Source organism: Mus caroli, unplaced genomic scaffold (assembly GCF_978045245.1).
Source record: "Mus caroli unplaced genomic scaffold, Mus_caroli_1 scaffold_16, whole genome shotgun sequence".
NCBI lineage: Eukaryota > Metazoa > Chordata > Mammalia > Rodentia > Muridae > Mus > Mus caroli.
This window is the reverse complement of record NW_028227271.1, coordinates 18,198,347-18,215,587: the sequence shown is the minus strand read 5'-3', so window position 1 is coordinate 18,215,587 and position 17,241 is coordinate 18,198,347. Positions and strand designations below refer to the sequence as shown.

The window sequence follows — 17,241 nt, the reverse complement described above, 5'->3', positions numbered from 1 at the left end:
CAAATAAGACTCTCACCCAACAGTGCAATGAGACGAGGGGAAATGGACCTTCAGTTCTATCATATCTCATAACCTGCTCACCACATGAAACACAGACTCAGGACTCCACATGCCTGAGCTCTCCTCCCTATTGGTCAGTGGCCTGTCCCAGCTGATGGAATCCACACCTGTGACTCCCAAGCAGCCAGGGTCCCTCCCAGAGCCACTAGGGCCCTTTCATTGTCCCTCAGCCCCCTGCTCAACCCTCTCTCCTCCAGGTCTCCCAGCACCCAGGCCTTGTTACCCAGCAGGTTTACTGCCAAGCCTGTGATGGTTGAGCGGGCACTTCCTCTCCTTTCTGCCCATCCTCCTGCACCTCCCCACCAGCCCTGAAGCAGGCTGCTGGTTCTCACACTAAGTTGCATAGCCTATGAACAAACTCCCAAATTATAAGCCGGAGTCCAGGGACCAGAGCCAAGATCAAACAGGGGCTGTGCTTTTTCAAAGAGTCACCCAGAGGCAGCACACATGAGTTCATTGTTATTATCTAGAGGAGACAGAAAAGCTAGACCAAGGGAACCCCAGTCATATTACAGGGTGACTCAGGGACCATCCAGCAATTTCCAACGGTCCCACCCGGGAACTAATTGGCACATGGAGCAGGGAGTGACCTTTGATCCTTCCAGACAGCCATGCATGCTGCAGGCTTACTAAAGAACATCATTGGACAAACCAGACAACTTGGATAAGCCCAAGGCCGGGTTTTAACAGCATGATTTGGGAGAAGCATAAAAAAAACCCTACATTTGAACTTGAAACAGCCCAGGCTTGCTCCCCACAAACCTGCTGAAGAAGGCACTGAGGGGGCCTCCTCCTCCACGGACCTGGGTAGGGAGCACGCCCCCACCATGCAACCAATCACAGCAGCAAATGCCAAGATGGTTGCCCAGGCCCTGCTCTGCCCAAATGTGTCTAAGCATGCCCAGGCGGCTATTGGCGGGTCCCGGAGGTTCTCCGGGAGTCCCGAGGGTGCAGCTCCTGCTCACAGGCCACTCACCTGACACAGACACCTCCATGAGCGCCTCCAGTGGCCGGTTGTTGTCCAGATCCCGACTGAGCTGCAACTCCCCTGTGGTGGGATCCAGCAGCAGCAGGCTCAGCTCGTTGCCTTGCAGAAAGGTGTAATTGAGGCTGTCAGATAGGTCAGGGTCGTGGGCTGGGATGCGGCCGATCACACCACTGGGGAAGCTGTTGGACTTATTGGTGACATAGTTGTTGAAGAGGATCTGGAAGTCAGGCAGCTCTGGTGGGTTGTCATTCTGGTCCAGGAGACGGATGTGCACGGTGGCCCGGCTTACCAGAGGAGCAGATGTGGCCTGCACCACCAACATATAGTCCCTCCGGACCTCAAAATCCAGCTCGACCAGGGCACGGAGGTCACCACTCAGTAGGTCCAGCTGGAAGACCTCGGGCACATTGCCCTCCACGATCTGATACATGATCTGAGCATTCGGACCTTCATCTGGGTCGTTGGCCCTTATTCTTGCTACCACTGAACCCACAGGGCTGTTCTCTTCCACAAACAGCTCCAGCTCATCCTTCTCAAACACTGGGGGGTTGTCGTTAATGTCCAAGACAGTCACCTGAATTTCCACTGAAGCACTGAGGGAATTTGGGTTGCCCCGATCTACAGCGAGAGCCCAAAGGTTGTACACGGCCACATTCTCTCTGTCCAGCCGGCGCTGGGTACGGATCACACCAGACGTGGGCTCAATGTAGAAATCCCCATCTCCATCATCCCCACCCTGGAAAGTGTACAGGAGGCGGCCATTAGGGCCTGAGTCACGGTCTGTAGCAGAGACCTGGAGGACACTGGTAGATGGGGGGGCATCCTCGAAAACAGAACCCTGGTAGAAATCTCGCAGGAACCTGGGCGCATTGTCATTGGCGTCGAGGATAAGGATCTCCAGAGAGGTTGTGTCTGACTTCTGAGGAATGCCATTGTCCTGAGCCGTGATGGCCAGCGTGTAGGCAGCCTGGTCCTCATAGTCCAGTTCTGTCATGGTATAGATGGTGCCAGTGTCCGGGTCAATGCGGAACTGTGGTACGGGATCTTCTAGCACATAAGTGATGCGGGCATTCTCACCCGTATCCTCATCCGTGGCACTGATGGTAGCGATGGAGGTGCCCACGGGCCGGTCTTCACTCACACTGACCGTGTAGTGGGAACTCTGGAAGACCGGCCTGTGGGTGTTGGCATCTGTGACATTGATAAAGACCTGCGCGGTGTGTGAACGCGTGCCATCAGACGCGGTCACAGCCAGCACATACTGCCGTTCCTGCTTGTAGTCCAGGGGCAGTGCCAAGGTGATAAGGCCACCGCCACTCTGGCTGCTGAGTGCGAAGCGGTTGCGGGTGTTCCCACCTGTCAGCTGGTAGGTGATCACACTATTGGCATCACGGTCTCGGGCCCTGAGGGTCAGCACGCTGCTCCCGACAGCCGCATCCTCATTCAGACGCAGCTCATACACAGGCTGCGTGAACATGGGGTCGTTATCATTTACATCCAGCACTGTGATGGACACGCTGGCAGAAGAGCTCATGGCCGGTGAGCCATGGTCCACTGCTTCTACTCCAAAGCTATAGTGTTCCACCTCCTCACGGTCCAGCTCAGCGCACACAGTAATCCAACCGGAGCTGTTGTGGATTTGGAAGGGGAAGTCTGGGGCAGAGGCGGGGTTCTCAGAGTCAACACTGCTGCCCCCCACGATAGTGGAGGCTGTGTCCACTAGACGGTACTGCAGCCTGGCGTTCTCCCCTGCATCAGCGTCCACCGCTTGGATGTGCAGGACTGAGTGGCCGAGGGGCACATTCTCTAGCACGGCAGCCTGAAAGGGGCTGCTCACAAAGATGGGCGCATTGTCGTTCACATCTAACACCTGCACGGAGACCAGTCCTGAGGAATTAATGAGAGGAGGCCGGCCCCCATCCTGGGCTTTGATGCGCAGGGTGTACTCCCGGATGGCCTCGAAGTCCAGCGGGTTGATAACATCCAGGCTCCCACTAAGTGAATGCAGGTAGAACTGACCCTTCAGGTTGCCACTAACGATGCTGTAGTGTATGGCTGCATTCTGCCCCTGGTCCCGGTCAGTGGCCTGGACTCGAAGCACAGCCGTGTTGACGGCTACGTCTTCTGGGACTTGAACCACATAGCGCTTCTCACTGAACTGGGGGTAGTTGTCATTCTCGTCTTCTACCACTATGTGGACGGTGGCTGAGGCACTGAGTGGGCCTGGATTGCGACCCTGGTCATTGGCCTCCACCAGCAGCTGGTACTCGGCCGCCTCCTCACGGTCCACCACAGCCCGTGTGCGCACAACACCCGATCGTGCGTCTATCTCAAAGACACCACCTGCGCCCTCCAGCAGACGATAGCGCATGTTTGCGTTGGAAGGGGCATCCCCGTCGGTGGCACGGATGGTCAGAACCTCATAGCCCACCTCCAGGTTTTCTCGAATTCGCTCTCGATACTCAGACTGCTCAAAGACTGGGCTGTGGTCGTTAGTGTCACTGACAGTTACGGTGAGGTAGGTGGCAGCTGAGCGCCTCGGGGAGCCGTGGTCCACAGCACTAACTTTGAGTACATGAGTGTCCTTGGTCTCCCGGTCCAGGGCGCGGGCTGTGGTCACTGCACCCGTGGCGGCATCGATGAGGAAGTAGCCATTAGAGCGCTCATCGAACAGCGCCTCCATCTGGTAGCTAAGGCGTCCTGCATCGCCTTCGTCTGGGTCGTGCGCGCGCAGTTCGATGACTGCAGTGCCCGCAGGCTCATTCTCAGGCACTGACACCTGGTAGCTGGGCAGCGGGAACTGCGGGCTCGTGCTGCTGCCCGTACCCCGCCTAGACCGTCGCACCACCCCCGCCCGAGATTGGGACAGGTTAAACGACGATGGCGACACCGAGGGCGACTCTGAGGGAGTCCCAGAGGTCGCCTCTATTACCAGCTCTACCCAAACGGCGCCAGCCGCGCGTCCCAGGGCGCACACCAGGCGCAGCTCAGCTGAACCTCCTGGCCGCAGGCAAATAGGTCCGCGCCTGCAGCGGGTCCCGGCGACCGGCGGGCAGCTGCAGGCGGGGAAGTTGGTGATGGCCTCAAGCACCGAAGTCAGCGAGGCTGCGCCGCCGCCTGCGGCCGGGAAGCAGAGCGCATCTCCGAGCCCAGGAACTGAGCGGACGGCCGGAGAGCGCAGCTCTGCACCGCGGGCCGAGCGGCGCAACAGCCGGACCCCACAGCGGGCACCATAGGCGCGTGCCCTTAGTACCAAGTTCGGGGCCGTCGGGGCGCCGCGGGCGACCAGCCGGACCTGCAGCGGCAGCAGCCTCCCGGACAAGCGGGCACAGCCCGGAGTCCCCGCGCCAAGCCCAAGCCTCCGACCCGCTGCTGGCCCCTCGCGGCTCACGTCCAGCAGCTCCCGAGGCGTGCGCGTGGTGTCCAACCTGTAGCTCCAGCCGGGTCCGAGAGCGAAGGCGCGGGCCCCGCCAGGCACCCGCAGCTCCCAGGCGGCTGCTCCCAACTCCAGGGCTGGCAGGGCGGCGGCGGCCAGCAACACCAGCGCGGGCAGCACGCGCGGCGATGACGGCGCCATGGCCCGGAGCCGCAGCCCGAGCCGGGCGCCGGAGCACAATCCATGCACCCGGCGCACCTCCGCATCCACCCGGCGCGGCCGGGGGGCGGCTCCCGCGCGCCCAGCGCCGGGCCCTCGGGGCGGCCCGCGCTCTGCCTCCCCGGGGGCCCTGGCGAGGACACTGGGGGCCGCGCGCCCGGCCTCCCGCTCAGCTTCCACTTCGAGAGCACTTTGCGAAAGTTTGCCAAGTTGGTTTCAAGATGGCTCCTCCGTGCGTCCCGGGAGGGCGCCGCGCATCAACCTGCAGCAGCGTCGGCTCCAGGCGGCTCCAGGTGGCCCCAGCACCGACTCTGCTCGGCGGGCGTGGGAAGCTGGGCGGGCCCGGGGCGGGGCGGGGGCTGCGATTACCACAACGCCCGCAGACCCCGGCGACGGATTGCTGGCTAGGCGGTGTGCTTTGCCAGCGCCCCCGCCACTCTCTCTCTCCCCGCCCCCGGCCCCGCCCCGCCCCCTCCCAGTGGCTCATTGTTCAGCCCTGGGAGGGGGAGGATGATGGGGAGGGAGCCAGCCGGGAGGTGCGCGCCCCGATGATCTCCATGGAGACGTGGGGGCGCGGCCCTAGCGGGGCCTGGCCTCCAGCCCCTTCCCTTTCGGTCTTGGCACCCAACCTCCGCAGGGGACCGGGCCCTGGGAGCGTGGCGCTCAACTACTGCTCTAGAGTCCGGGGCCGCGGCTGCCAAAGAGTCCCTCGTACAGTTTCCTCTGGGCCGAGTGCTGTTCAATCCTCGCATTGCACCTGATAGGGCTAATCTATGAGTAAGCCACCCCTGGCGTCGAGAGAGTTAGATCTAGAATTCCAAGATACAGAAGTGCTAGAAAACTTCGGTAGAGTCGTGGCGGTGGCAGGGGACTGGGAGACTGTTAGACTCCAGCCTCACGGGAGCTCAAAAGCTTAACTCCAAGGAGTTCCAACTTAGATTTTGAAATCTCATGGGCAGTTAACCGGATTCGGGTTCCACTTTGTTTAAAGTGCGACATTTAAATGGAAAGAAAAATAATGTAGTTTGGAGGTGACAGTGGGAGGGGCCTTGTTCCCCTGAGCATGCTGTGGGGCCTGAACATTGGTGGAGGAGACCGTCTGTCACCAAACCCCTAGTTACTGCCCATCAGGGGACAAGCAAACACTGAGGGGGCAGGATCCGTGAGAACCTAGGGAAAACCAGAAGGGGGCTGGAGAATCACTCTCGCCCTGCGTGAAAGGGTGGGGCGTGGCTTCAGAGCCGCAAGACAGAGCCTAGATTCCAAAGGAGCACACCTTAAAGGCGGTGCTTCCGAACTAGGGAGGGGAGAGGCGGAGCTTTGCAACATTTTCCCCACCTCCTTGAATGGGGCCCAAGCCCACTGCAGCCTCAGTCACGCATGGACACACTGGGCAGGCCTCTTGCCTTTGAAAGATTTCTCCTGGGATCAGTTGGAGGAGTGGGACCCTGAAGGCTGCTTGATCACCATCAGAGTTGGGTTTTCTAGGCAGTCAGGGCCCAGCAGGATGACAATAGGACACAGGGTAGCTTTAAAACCTGTCAAGCGGGGGTGGGGGGGGTGGCTGGAAAGATGGCTCAGTGGTTAAGAGCACCGACTGCTCTTTCAGAAGTCCTGAGTTCAATTCCCAGCAACCACATGGTGGTCACAACCATCTGTAATGGGATCCGATGCCCTCTTCTGGTGTGTCTGAAGAGTGTACAGTGTACTTACATAAAATAAATAAATAGATAAATCTTTAAAGAAAAGACAACAACAAAACAAAAAACAAAAACAGTCATGGGAGCTTCCTCAGCATTAATAGCATATATGTACTAATATACACATTGTGATATTAAGCATATATATATATATATGATCATACATATAGCATAAAGTTTATGTCATAGATGAATCTCGGGGATTTCTCAGTAGCTGAAAATAATCTTTTCTTACTGGGAACAACAGAAGCCATTACACTAACCTAAAGGTAGAGTTGTTTTTGGACCCTCATAGATCTTGAGAGCTCTCTTTAGAGCTGTGTGTGAAGAGAGTCGGGAAGGAGACAAAAACCTAACCCTTAAATGTGACAGGGCCAGGACCTTACCCCAGGCTACTCTTGGGGGTGCACTTGCAGGAAATTCAAGGTTCTGGAGCCTCAGAAAGAAGAGCCCCGGGGCGTGGGAGGGAGAAAGCTGGAGAAACCACACACACACACACACACACACACACACACACACACATTGCATGTAGCAATAGGACTTTAAATAGGGTGGGTTGGGTTTAAATAAACAGAATTCAAATGCGTGGAGTAAGTTGGGTGTGGGTGCTTTCCTGGAACCAGACACCTGCAAGCTTCCAGTTAACATTTCCTGGTCCCAGGGATCAGGCCAGCCCAGGCCAGCCCACAAGGGCAAGTCTGGTTGACAGGCTGTCAACAGAGGCCTATCAGAGTCTTCTGTTCATAGACAGGTCGGGAGCAAGCCCCAGTCCACCGGGTGGGGGCCAAGTGTGCCCCTCTCTGAACCTGGCAGAGCTCATTTCACAGTGCCACGAAGTGCATAAGCTACGGCCTCTTTCCCTGTGCACATCCAGGCCCCCGGGTTTAAAGGAAAGGGATACAAAGACAGGCTGTAGCTTGCAATGGGGTTTCAGGGTGGTCCAGTAGCATCCAAGGGACAGAAATGCGGTGGAGTTCGGTGGTAGAGATAGAGCATCTACCCAGCATGCTCCAGGCCCTGGCTTCTAGCCCTAGCCCTACAAAAAATAATAATTAAAAGAATATGCATTGGGGGAGGGATTTGTAAAGGTGGAACTGGGAGGAGAGAAGGGAGGGGGCTGTGATAGGGAAGTAAAATGAATAAAGAAAAATTAATTGGAGGGCTGGAGAGAGGGCTCAGCGGTTAAGAACACTGACTGCTCTTCTGAAAGTTCCTAGTTCAAATCCCAGCAACCACATGGTGGCTCACAATCTGACACCCTCTTCTGGTGTGTCTGAAGACAACTACAGTGTACTTAGAAATAATAATAAATAAATATTTTTTAAAAATTAATTGGGGGCTGGTGAGATGGCTCAGTGGGTAAGAGCACCCGACTGCTCTTCCGAAGGTCCAGAGTTCAAATCCCAGCAACCACATGGTGGCTCACAACCATCTGTAATGAGATCTGACTCCCTCTTCTGGAGTGTCTGAAGACAGCTACAGTGTACTTACATATAACAAATAAATAAATCTAAAAAAAATTTTTTTAATTAATTGGAAAAAATAATATGTAGGCTTCTTGTAAGAACAAATGTCATCTATTGGGGCTGGGGAGGTGGGAATATATATATAATTCCATCCTAGAATATATACTTTAGGTTTGTTTGGTTTTTTTTAAGACTTATTTATGGCCCGGAAGTGGTGGCACATGCCTTTAATCCCAGCACTTGGGAGGCAGAGGCAGGCAGATTTCTGAATTCGAGGCCAGCCTGGTTTACAGAGTGAGTTCCAGGACAGCCAGGGCTATTCAGAGAGACTTTGTCTTGAGAAGCCAAAAAAGAAGAAGAAGAAGAAGAAGAAGAAGAAGAAGAAGAAGAAGAAGAAGAAGAAGAAGAAGAAGAAGAAGAAGAAGAAGAAGAAGAAGAAGAAAAGGAAAGGAAAGGAAAGGAAAGGAAAGGAAAGGAAAGGAAAGGAAAGGAAAGGAAAGGAAAGGAAAGGAAAGGAAAGGAAAAAAAGAAAAGAAAAAGAAGAGAAAGAAAAAAGATTTATTTATCTTATGTATATAGTACACTTCAGACACACCAGAAGACAGCATCCGATCTCATTACAGATGTTTGTGACCCACCATGTGATTGTTGGGAATTGAACTCAGGACCTCTGGAAGGGCAGTCAGTGTGCCCTTAACTGCTAAGCCATCTCTCCAGTCTGGATACATACTTTATTATGTGTTCATGGCCAAGGAGAGGTGAGGGCTATGGCTTTTAACTTTCATTCCATTTCCCACTGAGTCTGTGCTAGACAGTGGTCCAGTCCACCAGGTGTTTACTGAAGGGAAGACACGCACCTGGGGCTTGAGGGATGTGGAATGGGGTGGGAGCTAGCCTCATCTGGCACTGCCTGAAGAATGTGCCCTCGCTTGGGTTTCTAACTGGCTGCCATCCTGCTCAGGGAAGCAGTTCATGTCATTCTCCTGTTGATCCTTTGAGATTACTACCTGAGGCCATCCTGTTCACTATGATTTAATGTGTGTGGAATGGCTGCCACCATTCCCAGGGGCACAGGGGGCTGAAACTGGAGTTTCTATTTTGCAAACATTCCAAGGTATTTCACATCAACTCTAAAAATAGAAACAATAAAAAAAAAATAATAAGCAGGAGCTATGACTTTCTAGAGTTGAGTATGAGTTTAAAGTGCTTTTTGCCGGGGGGCTCGAGTTGAGATGTGAATTCTGGACTCGGTTCCTTTACCTTGTGCATTCCTGAGTTAGCTTTTGAACAGGCAGCCCCCGCTAAGAAACCATCCCACAGAGAAAGTCCAGGAGCAATGTGATCTGTTCCCCTGCTTTTAAATTTCACAGAAAAAAAAAAAAAAAAAGACTTCTGAGGAGTAAAACTGAGCCCATCCGCCCACCCGACCTCTGCAACCTTGCGTTCTGGGGATGGGGGAGGGGAGCCGATTCATGGAAAATCGTGAAATTTGAAACATGAAACAAAAAATGAGCCTTGCATTAACGAGGATGCTAATAGAGGCAAGAGAACAGAACGAAAGGATTTAGATCTTAATCACCCATGTCTTCTAGCCTGGCTTCTCCGGAGATACCAGGACGGGCTTATTTTCCTGCTACTGAGGCACCACAACCAGCCCAAACACTGGCAGCACCGTTTCTACCTCTTCCCTGGACCCCTGCATAGGCACCTCCTGGGACTGGATCCCTCGGATGTCCCCTGAGATGCCAGCCCCTGATTCACCTGTGTAACTTTTTTTAAAGTCCAGGCTCCAGAAAAGATCTGGAACAATCCAGGGTGTAAAAGCTGGACACCTGGGCTGGTGAGATGGCTCAGTGGGTAAGAGCACCCGACTGCTCTTCCGAAGGTCCAGAGTTCAAATCCCAGCAACCACATGGTGGCTCACAACCATCCGTAACGAGATCTGGTGCCCTCTTCTGGAGTGTCTGAAGACAGCTACAGTGTACTTACATATAATAAATAAATAAATCTTTAAAAAAATAAAAAATAAAAAAAAAATAAAAAAAGCTGGATACCTATGCAGAAATGGAGTCTGCACTGACTGGAAATGAGGTAAATGCAAGACGACTAATATCATGTTCAGAATCTCCTTGTAGTCCCTCTGGGTGGGGAGGGAAGGCTTTGTGTATCTCACCCCTACAGCACCCTCTCTCCTCCGCAGTTTACCTCCTTAGGTCCCTAGTACTCACGGCAGTACACCCTGCACAGGGCCCATCTCCAGGCTGCACTGACCCCTAGTGGCTAAACTATGTCTCTACACCTCAGAACATCCTGTGCCATACAAGTACCCACCTACCCAGGTGTGTTCTAGGACAGTAGCCTCTGGGCTCCAGTAGCAAGAACAGTAGCCTCTGGGCTCCAGGCTGCAGCACTAGGAACCACACTCCACATGGAGTGTGCACTTAAAGGGACTCAGTCCTGCATCTCAAGTATTCCGTGAACACACAGCCACATACTGCTGGGATCCCTGAGCCCCCAGTTCAACGGTTCTCAGTCCTACTGTAGACAGTGGCAAACTAAGGTTCCGGGTGTACTGTCAGAGCTCATCGCTAGACCCAGGGACAGAAAGTGAAGAGTCAAACCGTATGCAAATGCGCCTGGAAGGAGTCAGCTGCGACAGCAAAGGGAACCCACAAAGAGAGTCAACTGGAAGCTGCAGAAAGAAGACAAGCCATGTGCAATTGGAACAGCATCCACCCTGCCTATGCCACAGAACCAAGCATCCCTGTTCCTGTCACTAGTGTTACTGCCTGCCTGGCCCCCAACAAATGCACACTCTTGAGGTTACATGGAAAAGTAGCACTACCTTGATTGACAACATCCCTTCCCTACGCACCTCCTGCTTGCGCCGAGACAGGTTTGTTTAAGACTTGCTATAGTGTGGTATTGGTGACTGGTGAGGTGACAGTCTCTGGCTACCATTGTGGTTCTAACGGTTTTGCTTTCGGCACAAGAAGTTCTGTAAGTAAGATCTTAACCTCCTGAAGAGGAAAGATGGACCCTTGTGTGGCCATGACTTTACCTTTTCTGAAGTTCATGACTGGGTCAGTGAGCGTATTCACCGTCAATTCCACACTTTTGTCACCCAGGGGAAACCTCCAGTCAAGCGCAATCTTTCACACTCTAATCCCCCTCCCCCCTCAGACCTGCTGGCCAACCTCCTGTCTGGATCGGTCTTTTCTAGAAGCTTCCTAGTTGTCTCTCTCAAGACTTGCCTGTGCCTGGCCTCTGTCCCTCAGTGCAGCCTCAGTTCTTAACCCTTCCCTGAAGGCTTAGTCTCAGTGGTGTGGGTGTTTCACAGTCCAATTAGTCAGTTATCAGTGGACTGAGAGGCATTGACTCTACTTGTTAAAAATAATTAATTATAATCATTATTAATTAATAAGTGTTGCTAATTATTAATTAATGTTGATTGTTTGGAGTTATCTCCTCCCCCTTTCTTTTTGCTTCCTTGTTCCTTCCCCCGTTTCTTTCCTTCCCCTTTTCCTTTTCTCCTTTCCTTTCCTTTCTTTCTTCCTCCCTCCCTTCCTATTCTTCTTGTCTCTTTTCTTCCTTCCATGCTAGCTTCAAATTCACAGTCCTCCTGCCTCAGGCTTTGAAGTGCTAGGATTACATCACACCTGACTCTTCCCTTTGAGCATGGGGAGAAAAAAAAAAAAAGAACAAGAACAAGATGCTGTTCTCTGTGCAAAATTGCACATAAAAAAACTTGAATTTATTCTTTATTTTCCCAATTTTTTTTTTTTTGCTTTATGGTAGTGACTCTATCATCAATGGCTCACAGGGGACTTTCCTTGGGGACTTTCCTTTGTCCTTCGTGAGCACAGGGAGAGATGTTAAAGCTGACCCGAGGTGGCTGGCAGGGTCTGAGGGAAGCTATTGCCTCTGCTTCATTTCTTCCTGCCTGGCGTGCCTGGACTTAGGAGCCCACGGAGAACATAAAAATGGTCACATTTGGGCTGGAGTTTGTGGGCAACTTAGCCGGCTGTCTTGTGGAGTAGAAATGGGAAGAGGCATCAGGATCCCTCACCGTCTGGGATGGGGACAGGGCATGCAGCTCGGCAGTGCTGTGCTTGCCCAGCATGAGAGAGACCTTCATGCTAAATAAAAGTGTCTGTGTGTGTGTGTGTGTACATATACACATTTATGTGTGACATATATATGTGTGTGTGTAAACAGACAGACAGGAAACCAGACAGACAACCATAGTGCTCTGGCCCCAAAGCTAGAAACCACTCCAGTTGATGCTGCCCCTATGAGTTGCCTTCCTGGGACCCTGATGGCCATATCCAGGAGACCAAGGCATGAAGGAGAGGACAGTACTTGTGACAGGTTGTGTCCAGGGATCAGTGACTGGAAAGTCTCCCTGTTTGTGTCTCTGTCACAATGGAATGTCCTCCCCCATCTTCCCGCTGCTATTTTCACAGCTCCTAGTGCCCGAGTCCAGCTGCCCAACAGAGATGTGTTCGAGACAGAGTGCGGCCTCCTGGCTTTGGACGAGGGTAAGGCACACTTGCCAAGCACAGGGAAGGGCCAACCTCTCTGAGATGCTGGGACAGAGTATGTGATCAAGCCTAACAGGCTGCCCGGCTGTCAGTATGAACAGAATACCTTCAGAAGGAGAGTCCCAGTTTAAAAACAACTGGGGTTGGGGCTTCCCAGCAAGAAAAATACCAGCCTGAGCAGCCACCAGTGCTTAGAAGCTCCGTGATGCAGGTCCTCCCAGGAAAAAGAGGCAAGCTAGGGAGGGCCTCTTTCCAACGAAGACTCAACCTCATAGAGTCTGCAGAGCTTGCTGACATTTGGGCAAGGGAGGATCCCTAGGGCCCCACCAGCACTGCTGGCAGAGGCCATGGTCCCACGGGGCACAAACAGTGAGTCAGGCTGAGATGGAATGCCATTGAGCATGCTGAGATCTGCAGCTTGGAAGAGGAGCTCAGACCCTGCCCTGATCAAAAGGGAAGAAGATGGATTAGGGCAGTGCACATAGCCTAGAGCCCCAGCCAGCCTCTGGGGGCCAGGGCGTACATGGTTTCTGTGCTCACAGAGCCAGAACTGCACAGCCAAGATGAAGACCACGGCAAGCTACCACCTGCATGGTGAGGAAGAGGGAGCACCCAGGAAGATATTGGCAGAATGATTGGTTCTTTCAAATTCTGTTGCAGTTGGTTGATTGCCTTTTTTAAGTGACTGGGGGCCTATTGGCTTCTCCGTCCACCAAATCCACTCCAAATCCCCTGGTCTCCCGGAACCAGCATGAACATGTTTGCTGGGTCTATGTTGATGTTCAAGAAGAATTAGTGTTGGTAATAATAATAAGTCCTGGCTGGGGTTGGAGAGATGGCTCAGCGGGTAAGAGCACTGACTGCTCTTCCGAAGGTCCTGAGTTCAAATCCCAGCAACCACAGCTGTCCTGATTTGTTTTTACAGTCCTGGGGTTGGGCAGTCTGCAATGGGTCTCAGCCAATGCAGAAGTCAGATGTGGGGAGTGCCACCCTGAGAGAGAACACCTTTTTTTGTTTGCTTAATTTTTTTAAGCCACTTGCATTCCTTGGCCCCTGCACACACACACACACACACACACACACACACACACACACACACACCTTCCTCCATCTTCAAAGCTAGCAGTGGCCGGATGAATCTTCCTTATATTTTGTCTTTCTGAAGTTGATGTCTGCCTCCCTTCTTTACCTAGCAAGACCTTTCTGGACACTGGGTCCAGCTACATACAGCACAGGTTACTCTTCTAACTCACAGCCAGCTGTCGAGCAATCCGAACTTCCTCTGTGTGAGGGACTCTTGGCTCTATTCCAGCTCAGGTTTGGGACACCGAGGCACACCACCACCTAGAGGCACTGAGGAGAAAGTTTTCTGTGCTCCCTAGAGTGAAGAAGTAAGGGCCGGAAGCAGGGTGGCTTCATCTGTCTGTACGGAGGTCTGTCCCTGGGATAGGAGTTCTCACAGACCACCATAGCCTTTGTGAAACAAAACTCAGGCCAGGTCTGGAAGGCAGAAAAACTATACTCCTGACAGTGAAGCAGAGGCTAGAAGATAGATGGGGCTGTGCCCCATTGGAACCTGCTGGAAGCATGCCATTCGAACATGGAGAATCAGGGTAAGCTGGCCAGTTAGCTGTAAGAGGCATCGGGACAAGATGCAGGCAAAGAATGCTGAGCATCACAGCCCGTGTGGCTTTCTTTGCTGCCATGGCTCAACCTGGAACTCAGAACCTCCAGGCACCCAAGTCTCAGCGTGGGGAGCATTTCTGAGAAGCTGGGGCAAATGAGCAAGAATAGCATGCACCGGAGATGGAAGAACCGTAGGGGTGCATCTAGAGTGCTCTGGAGAAGAAGAGGCCCAAGGGTGGGTGGCATTGTAACTGGCTGTGTCGGGGCATTTCTTCCAAGGAACCCCATTTGGTCACAAGCATCCCACTAAAACAGAGAAGGAATCTATCGGTTTCCAGGTACTCTCCAATCCAGATGGGATGAATCCACAGCCTTTCCCCTCAGCATGAGTCGTCTACTGTTCCTTCTGCTGTGATTCCAGCTATCCCTTGTCCTGGGTATCCTCAGGAGTGTCTACAAGGTGACCTGTGAGAGTACACATGCAGGTCAAAGCCTGGAACAGAAACAGCAGCAGGCATAGGGAAGCCCCATCCCGAGCTCTCTTTAAATACCTGCTCCAGGGCTGGCAAGATGGCTCAGCACGCATACACACATCCATAGACAAACAAATAAATCAACTTTAAAAGTCTGCCCCAAGCAAGGTGAGAACTGCTTCGGCAGCCAAGAACATCTTGACACCACGCCCAGAGTGAGCCTTGACTCTTGACAGCATGATGAGGAGAATCACCCATACCTCCTACCCCATGTGGGCAAATGTCTACACTGCCAGACAAAAGCCTGTCTTCTGGAAAGACACAACCAGAGAAACCGCCGGAGCCAGAGATCAGTCACAGACGGTTCTTTTGGCAGAGCAGAGTGGCGAGCACTGGGAGACTAGGGAGAAGACATAAGACTGTCAGGTTGTAAGCTTCAAAGCAGGCTCATTTCTTAGGGAGCTGGTGGTCCCCTAACCTGCCTGTCAATAGAGAGAGCCCACTAGGAAATGTGGGCAACTGCTTCTGAATTCTGGGTAAAGATATTTCAAAATGACAATAATCCCCCTCAGGAATGTATAATCTTAGGCCAGTTTTCTGCTCTCCAGGTACTGAGGTTAAATTCACACTCTGCTCAGAGACAGGGAAATCCCAACTCAAGAAATTAAAGTGGCCCCATATTAAAAGCACCCTTTTAGAACCAGCAGAAGTTTACCCAAATCCTTCCTGAAGGAGAGATCCCAGTGAGGCCTCAGGATTTCTCCCAAGGAAGGCCTGTCTAATATGAATTCATATACAAGGAAACCAGCTGGAAAGATGGTGTGGCAGGTGAGGGTGTTTGATGCTCTTACAGGGGACCTGGTTTGGTTTCCAGATCCCACAAAGCAACATGTAAACATCTATAATTCCAGTTTTAGGGGATCCAATGTCCTCATCTCTACAGGTACCTACACACATGTGGTGCATATACACACAGACTCAAGCACACATGTACAGGAAAAGAAAAGAAAAGAAAAGAAAAGAAAAGAAAAGAAAAGAAAAGAAGCCAAGTGTGGTGGCCTAATCCCAGCACCCAGGAGACAGAGGTGGGCGGAACTGTGAGTTTGAGGCCAGCTTGAGCTACATAGTAAACCCCAGGACAATCAGAGCTGGATATGGTCTCAAAATAGTGAGACCTTGATACAAAAACAAACAAACAAATATATGGAGAGATACATAAGGAGTTTTATTTCAGTTGGAGCCAGTGTGAGCTGCCAAATCTATAATTTCCTTCTTTTTAAAAAATTAACTTTATGGGTATGAGTGTGTTTGCCTGCATGTATGTCTGTCTATATACTACATGTGTGCCAGGTGCACATGGAGCCCAGAGGAAGATGCTGGATCTCCTGGGACTGGAGTTACAGACAATTGGGAACCCAGGTCAATTGAGTACTCTTTTATTAAAGAATTTATTTATTTTATGTGCCTTGGTCTTTTGCCTGCATGTATGTCAAATCTTGGAGTGACAGACAGTTGTGAACTACCATATAGGATTGGGAATTGAACCGGTGTCCTCTGGAAGAGTGGCCAGTGATCTCAACTGCTGGGCCATCTCTTCAGCCCCCAGTCAGTGTTCTTAACCACTGAGATAGCTCTCCAATTCCAACTATACTTTCTTAATCCACCACGAAGCACTAGAAAGTGCCAAGACAGGGAGGAGGGCGGGGGTAGGAGGTGGAGGATCTTGGCCAGCTGGGGGTCAGGAAGGCTTCCCAAGGAAGGGATAAGAATGACTGCTCTTACCCAAAGTCAAGTGAGCTGGAAGTGGGGGTATAGCTGGCAATCCCTTGCAGGTCCCAGCTGTCTTCCTGAGAACTGCTGTAGCACATGACTCCAGGCCTAGCTGCCTGGGTAAGTCAGAGACACCCCCCACCCTCCAGCTCAGCTCTCAGCAGCAATTCATTTCTGGGAGCCTCAGGTCACATGGCAGGAGGTGGAGGCCAGAACAGAGTAACTCCAGCTTCAAGGCAATCTGATGTTCTCCCTCTTCCGGCCTCCATGGGCACACACACACACACACACACAGAGCAAACACATAGATGCACACACACACACACACACACACACACACACACAGAGCAAACACATAGACACACACACACACACACAGAGAGAGAGAGAGAGAGAGAGAGAGAGAGAGAGAGCAAACATAGACACACACACACACCACAGTGGTAAAATTTTTAAAAATCAGGTAAAAGAATAAAAAAAAAATCTTTTTAAAATTAGGGCAATTTCACTTTCTATATATGTATTTACGTAACAGAGTGCATTTGTGTGTGCATTTTTAAGAAGCTTTACAGTAGGTTTCTATATATATTTTTGAAAGGTCTTTGATGTCATTTATCCCTACCCATAACCCTCTCTAACCTACCCTCCACCTCCCTACCTGGTATAACACTTCCTGCTCCATTATTCTCGTTTAACCTTTTATTCTATTCTGTACTCTATTGCCCCTCCCTTACACGTCTCTTGACACGGCTCCTTAGTAAGCGCCTGGCCTCAATGGATTCTCTAAATGAAACACACACATACATCTCAGGATTCAAAGCTAACATTCCCAGATGAGAGAAAACATGGTGTTTGTCTTTCTGGGCCTGGCTTACCCCATTCAGAATGACTGCTCCCAACTTCATTAACCCACAAATGGCCACAAATGATTTTGTTTTTCTTCGTCGCCAAATACTATTCCGTTGTGTAAATATACCACATGTTCAATATCCATTTATCATGATAGACATCGAGGCTGT

General features: G+C 51.8%; 1 protein-coding gene across 3 annotated transcripts in view; it reads right to left on the bottom strand.

Annotated features, from left to right (window-relative positions):
• Nucleotides 1-5,040, bottom strand: part of Celsr1 (cadherin EGF LAG seven-pass G-type receptor 1) — a 137,501-nt gene extending 132,461 nt beyond the window's left edge. For all 3 annotated transcript variants that reach the window (XM_029469791.2, XM_021183487.3, XM_029469792.2), the window contains exon 1: nt 1,037-5,040. In XM_029469791.2, the coding sequence (XP_029325651.1) occupies nt 1,037-4,625 (3,589 nt within the window). In that variant the 5' untranslated portion in view covers nt 4,626-5,040. The remainder of the gene's footprint in view (nt 1-1,036) is intronic.
• Nucleotides 5,041-17,241: the final 12,201 nt, after the last annotated feature.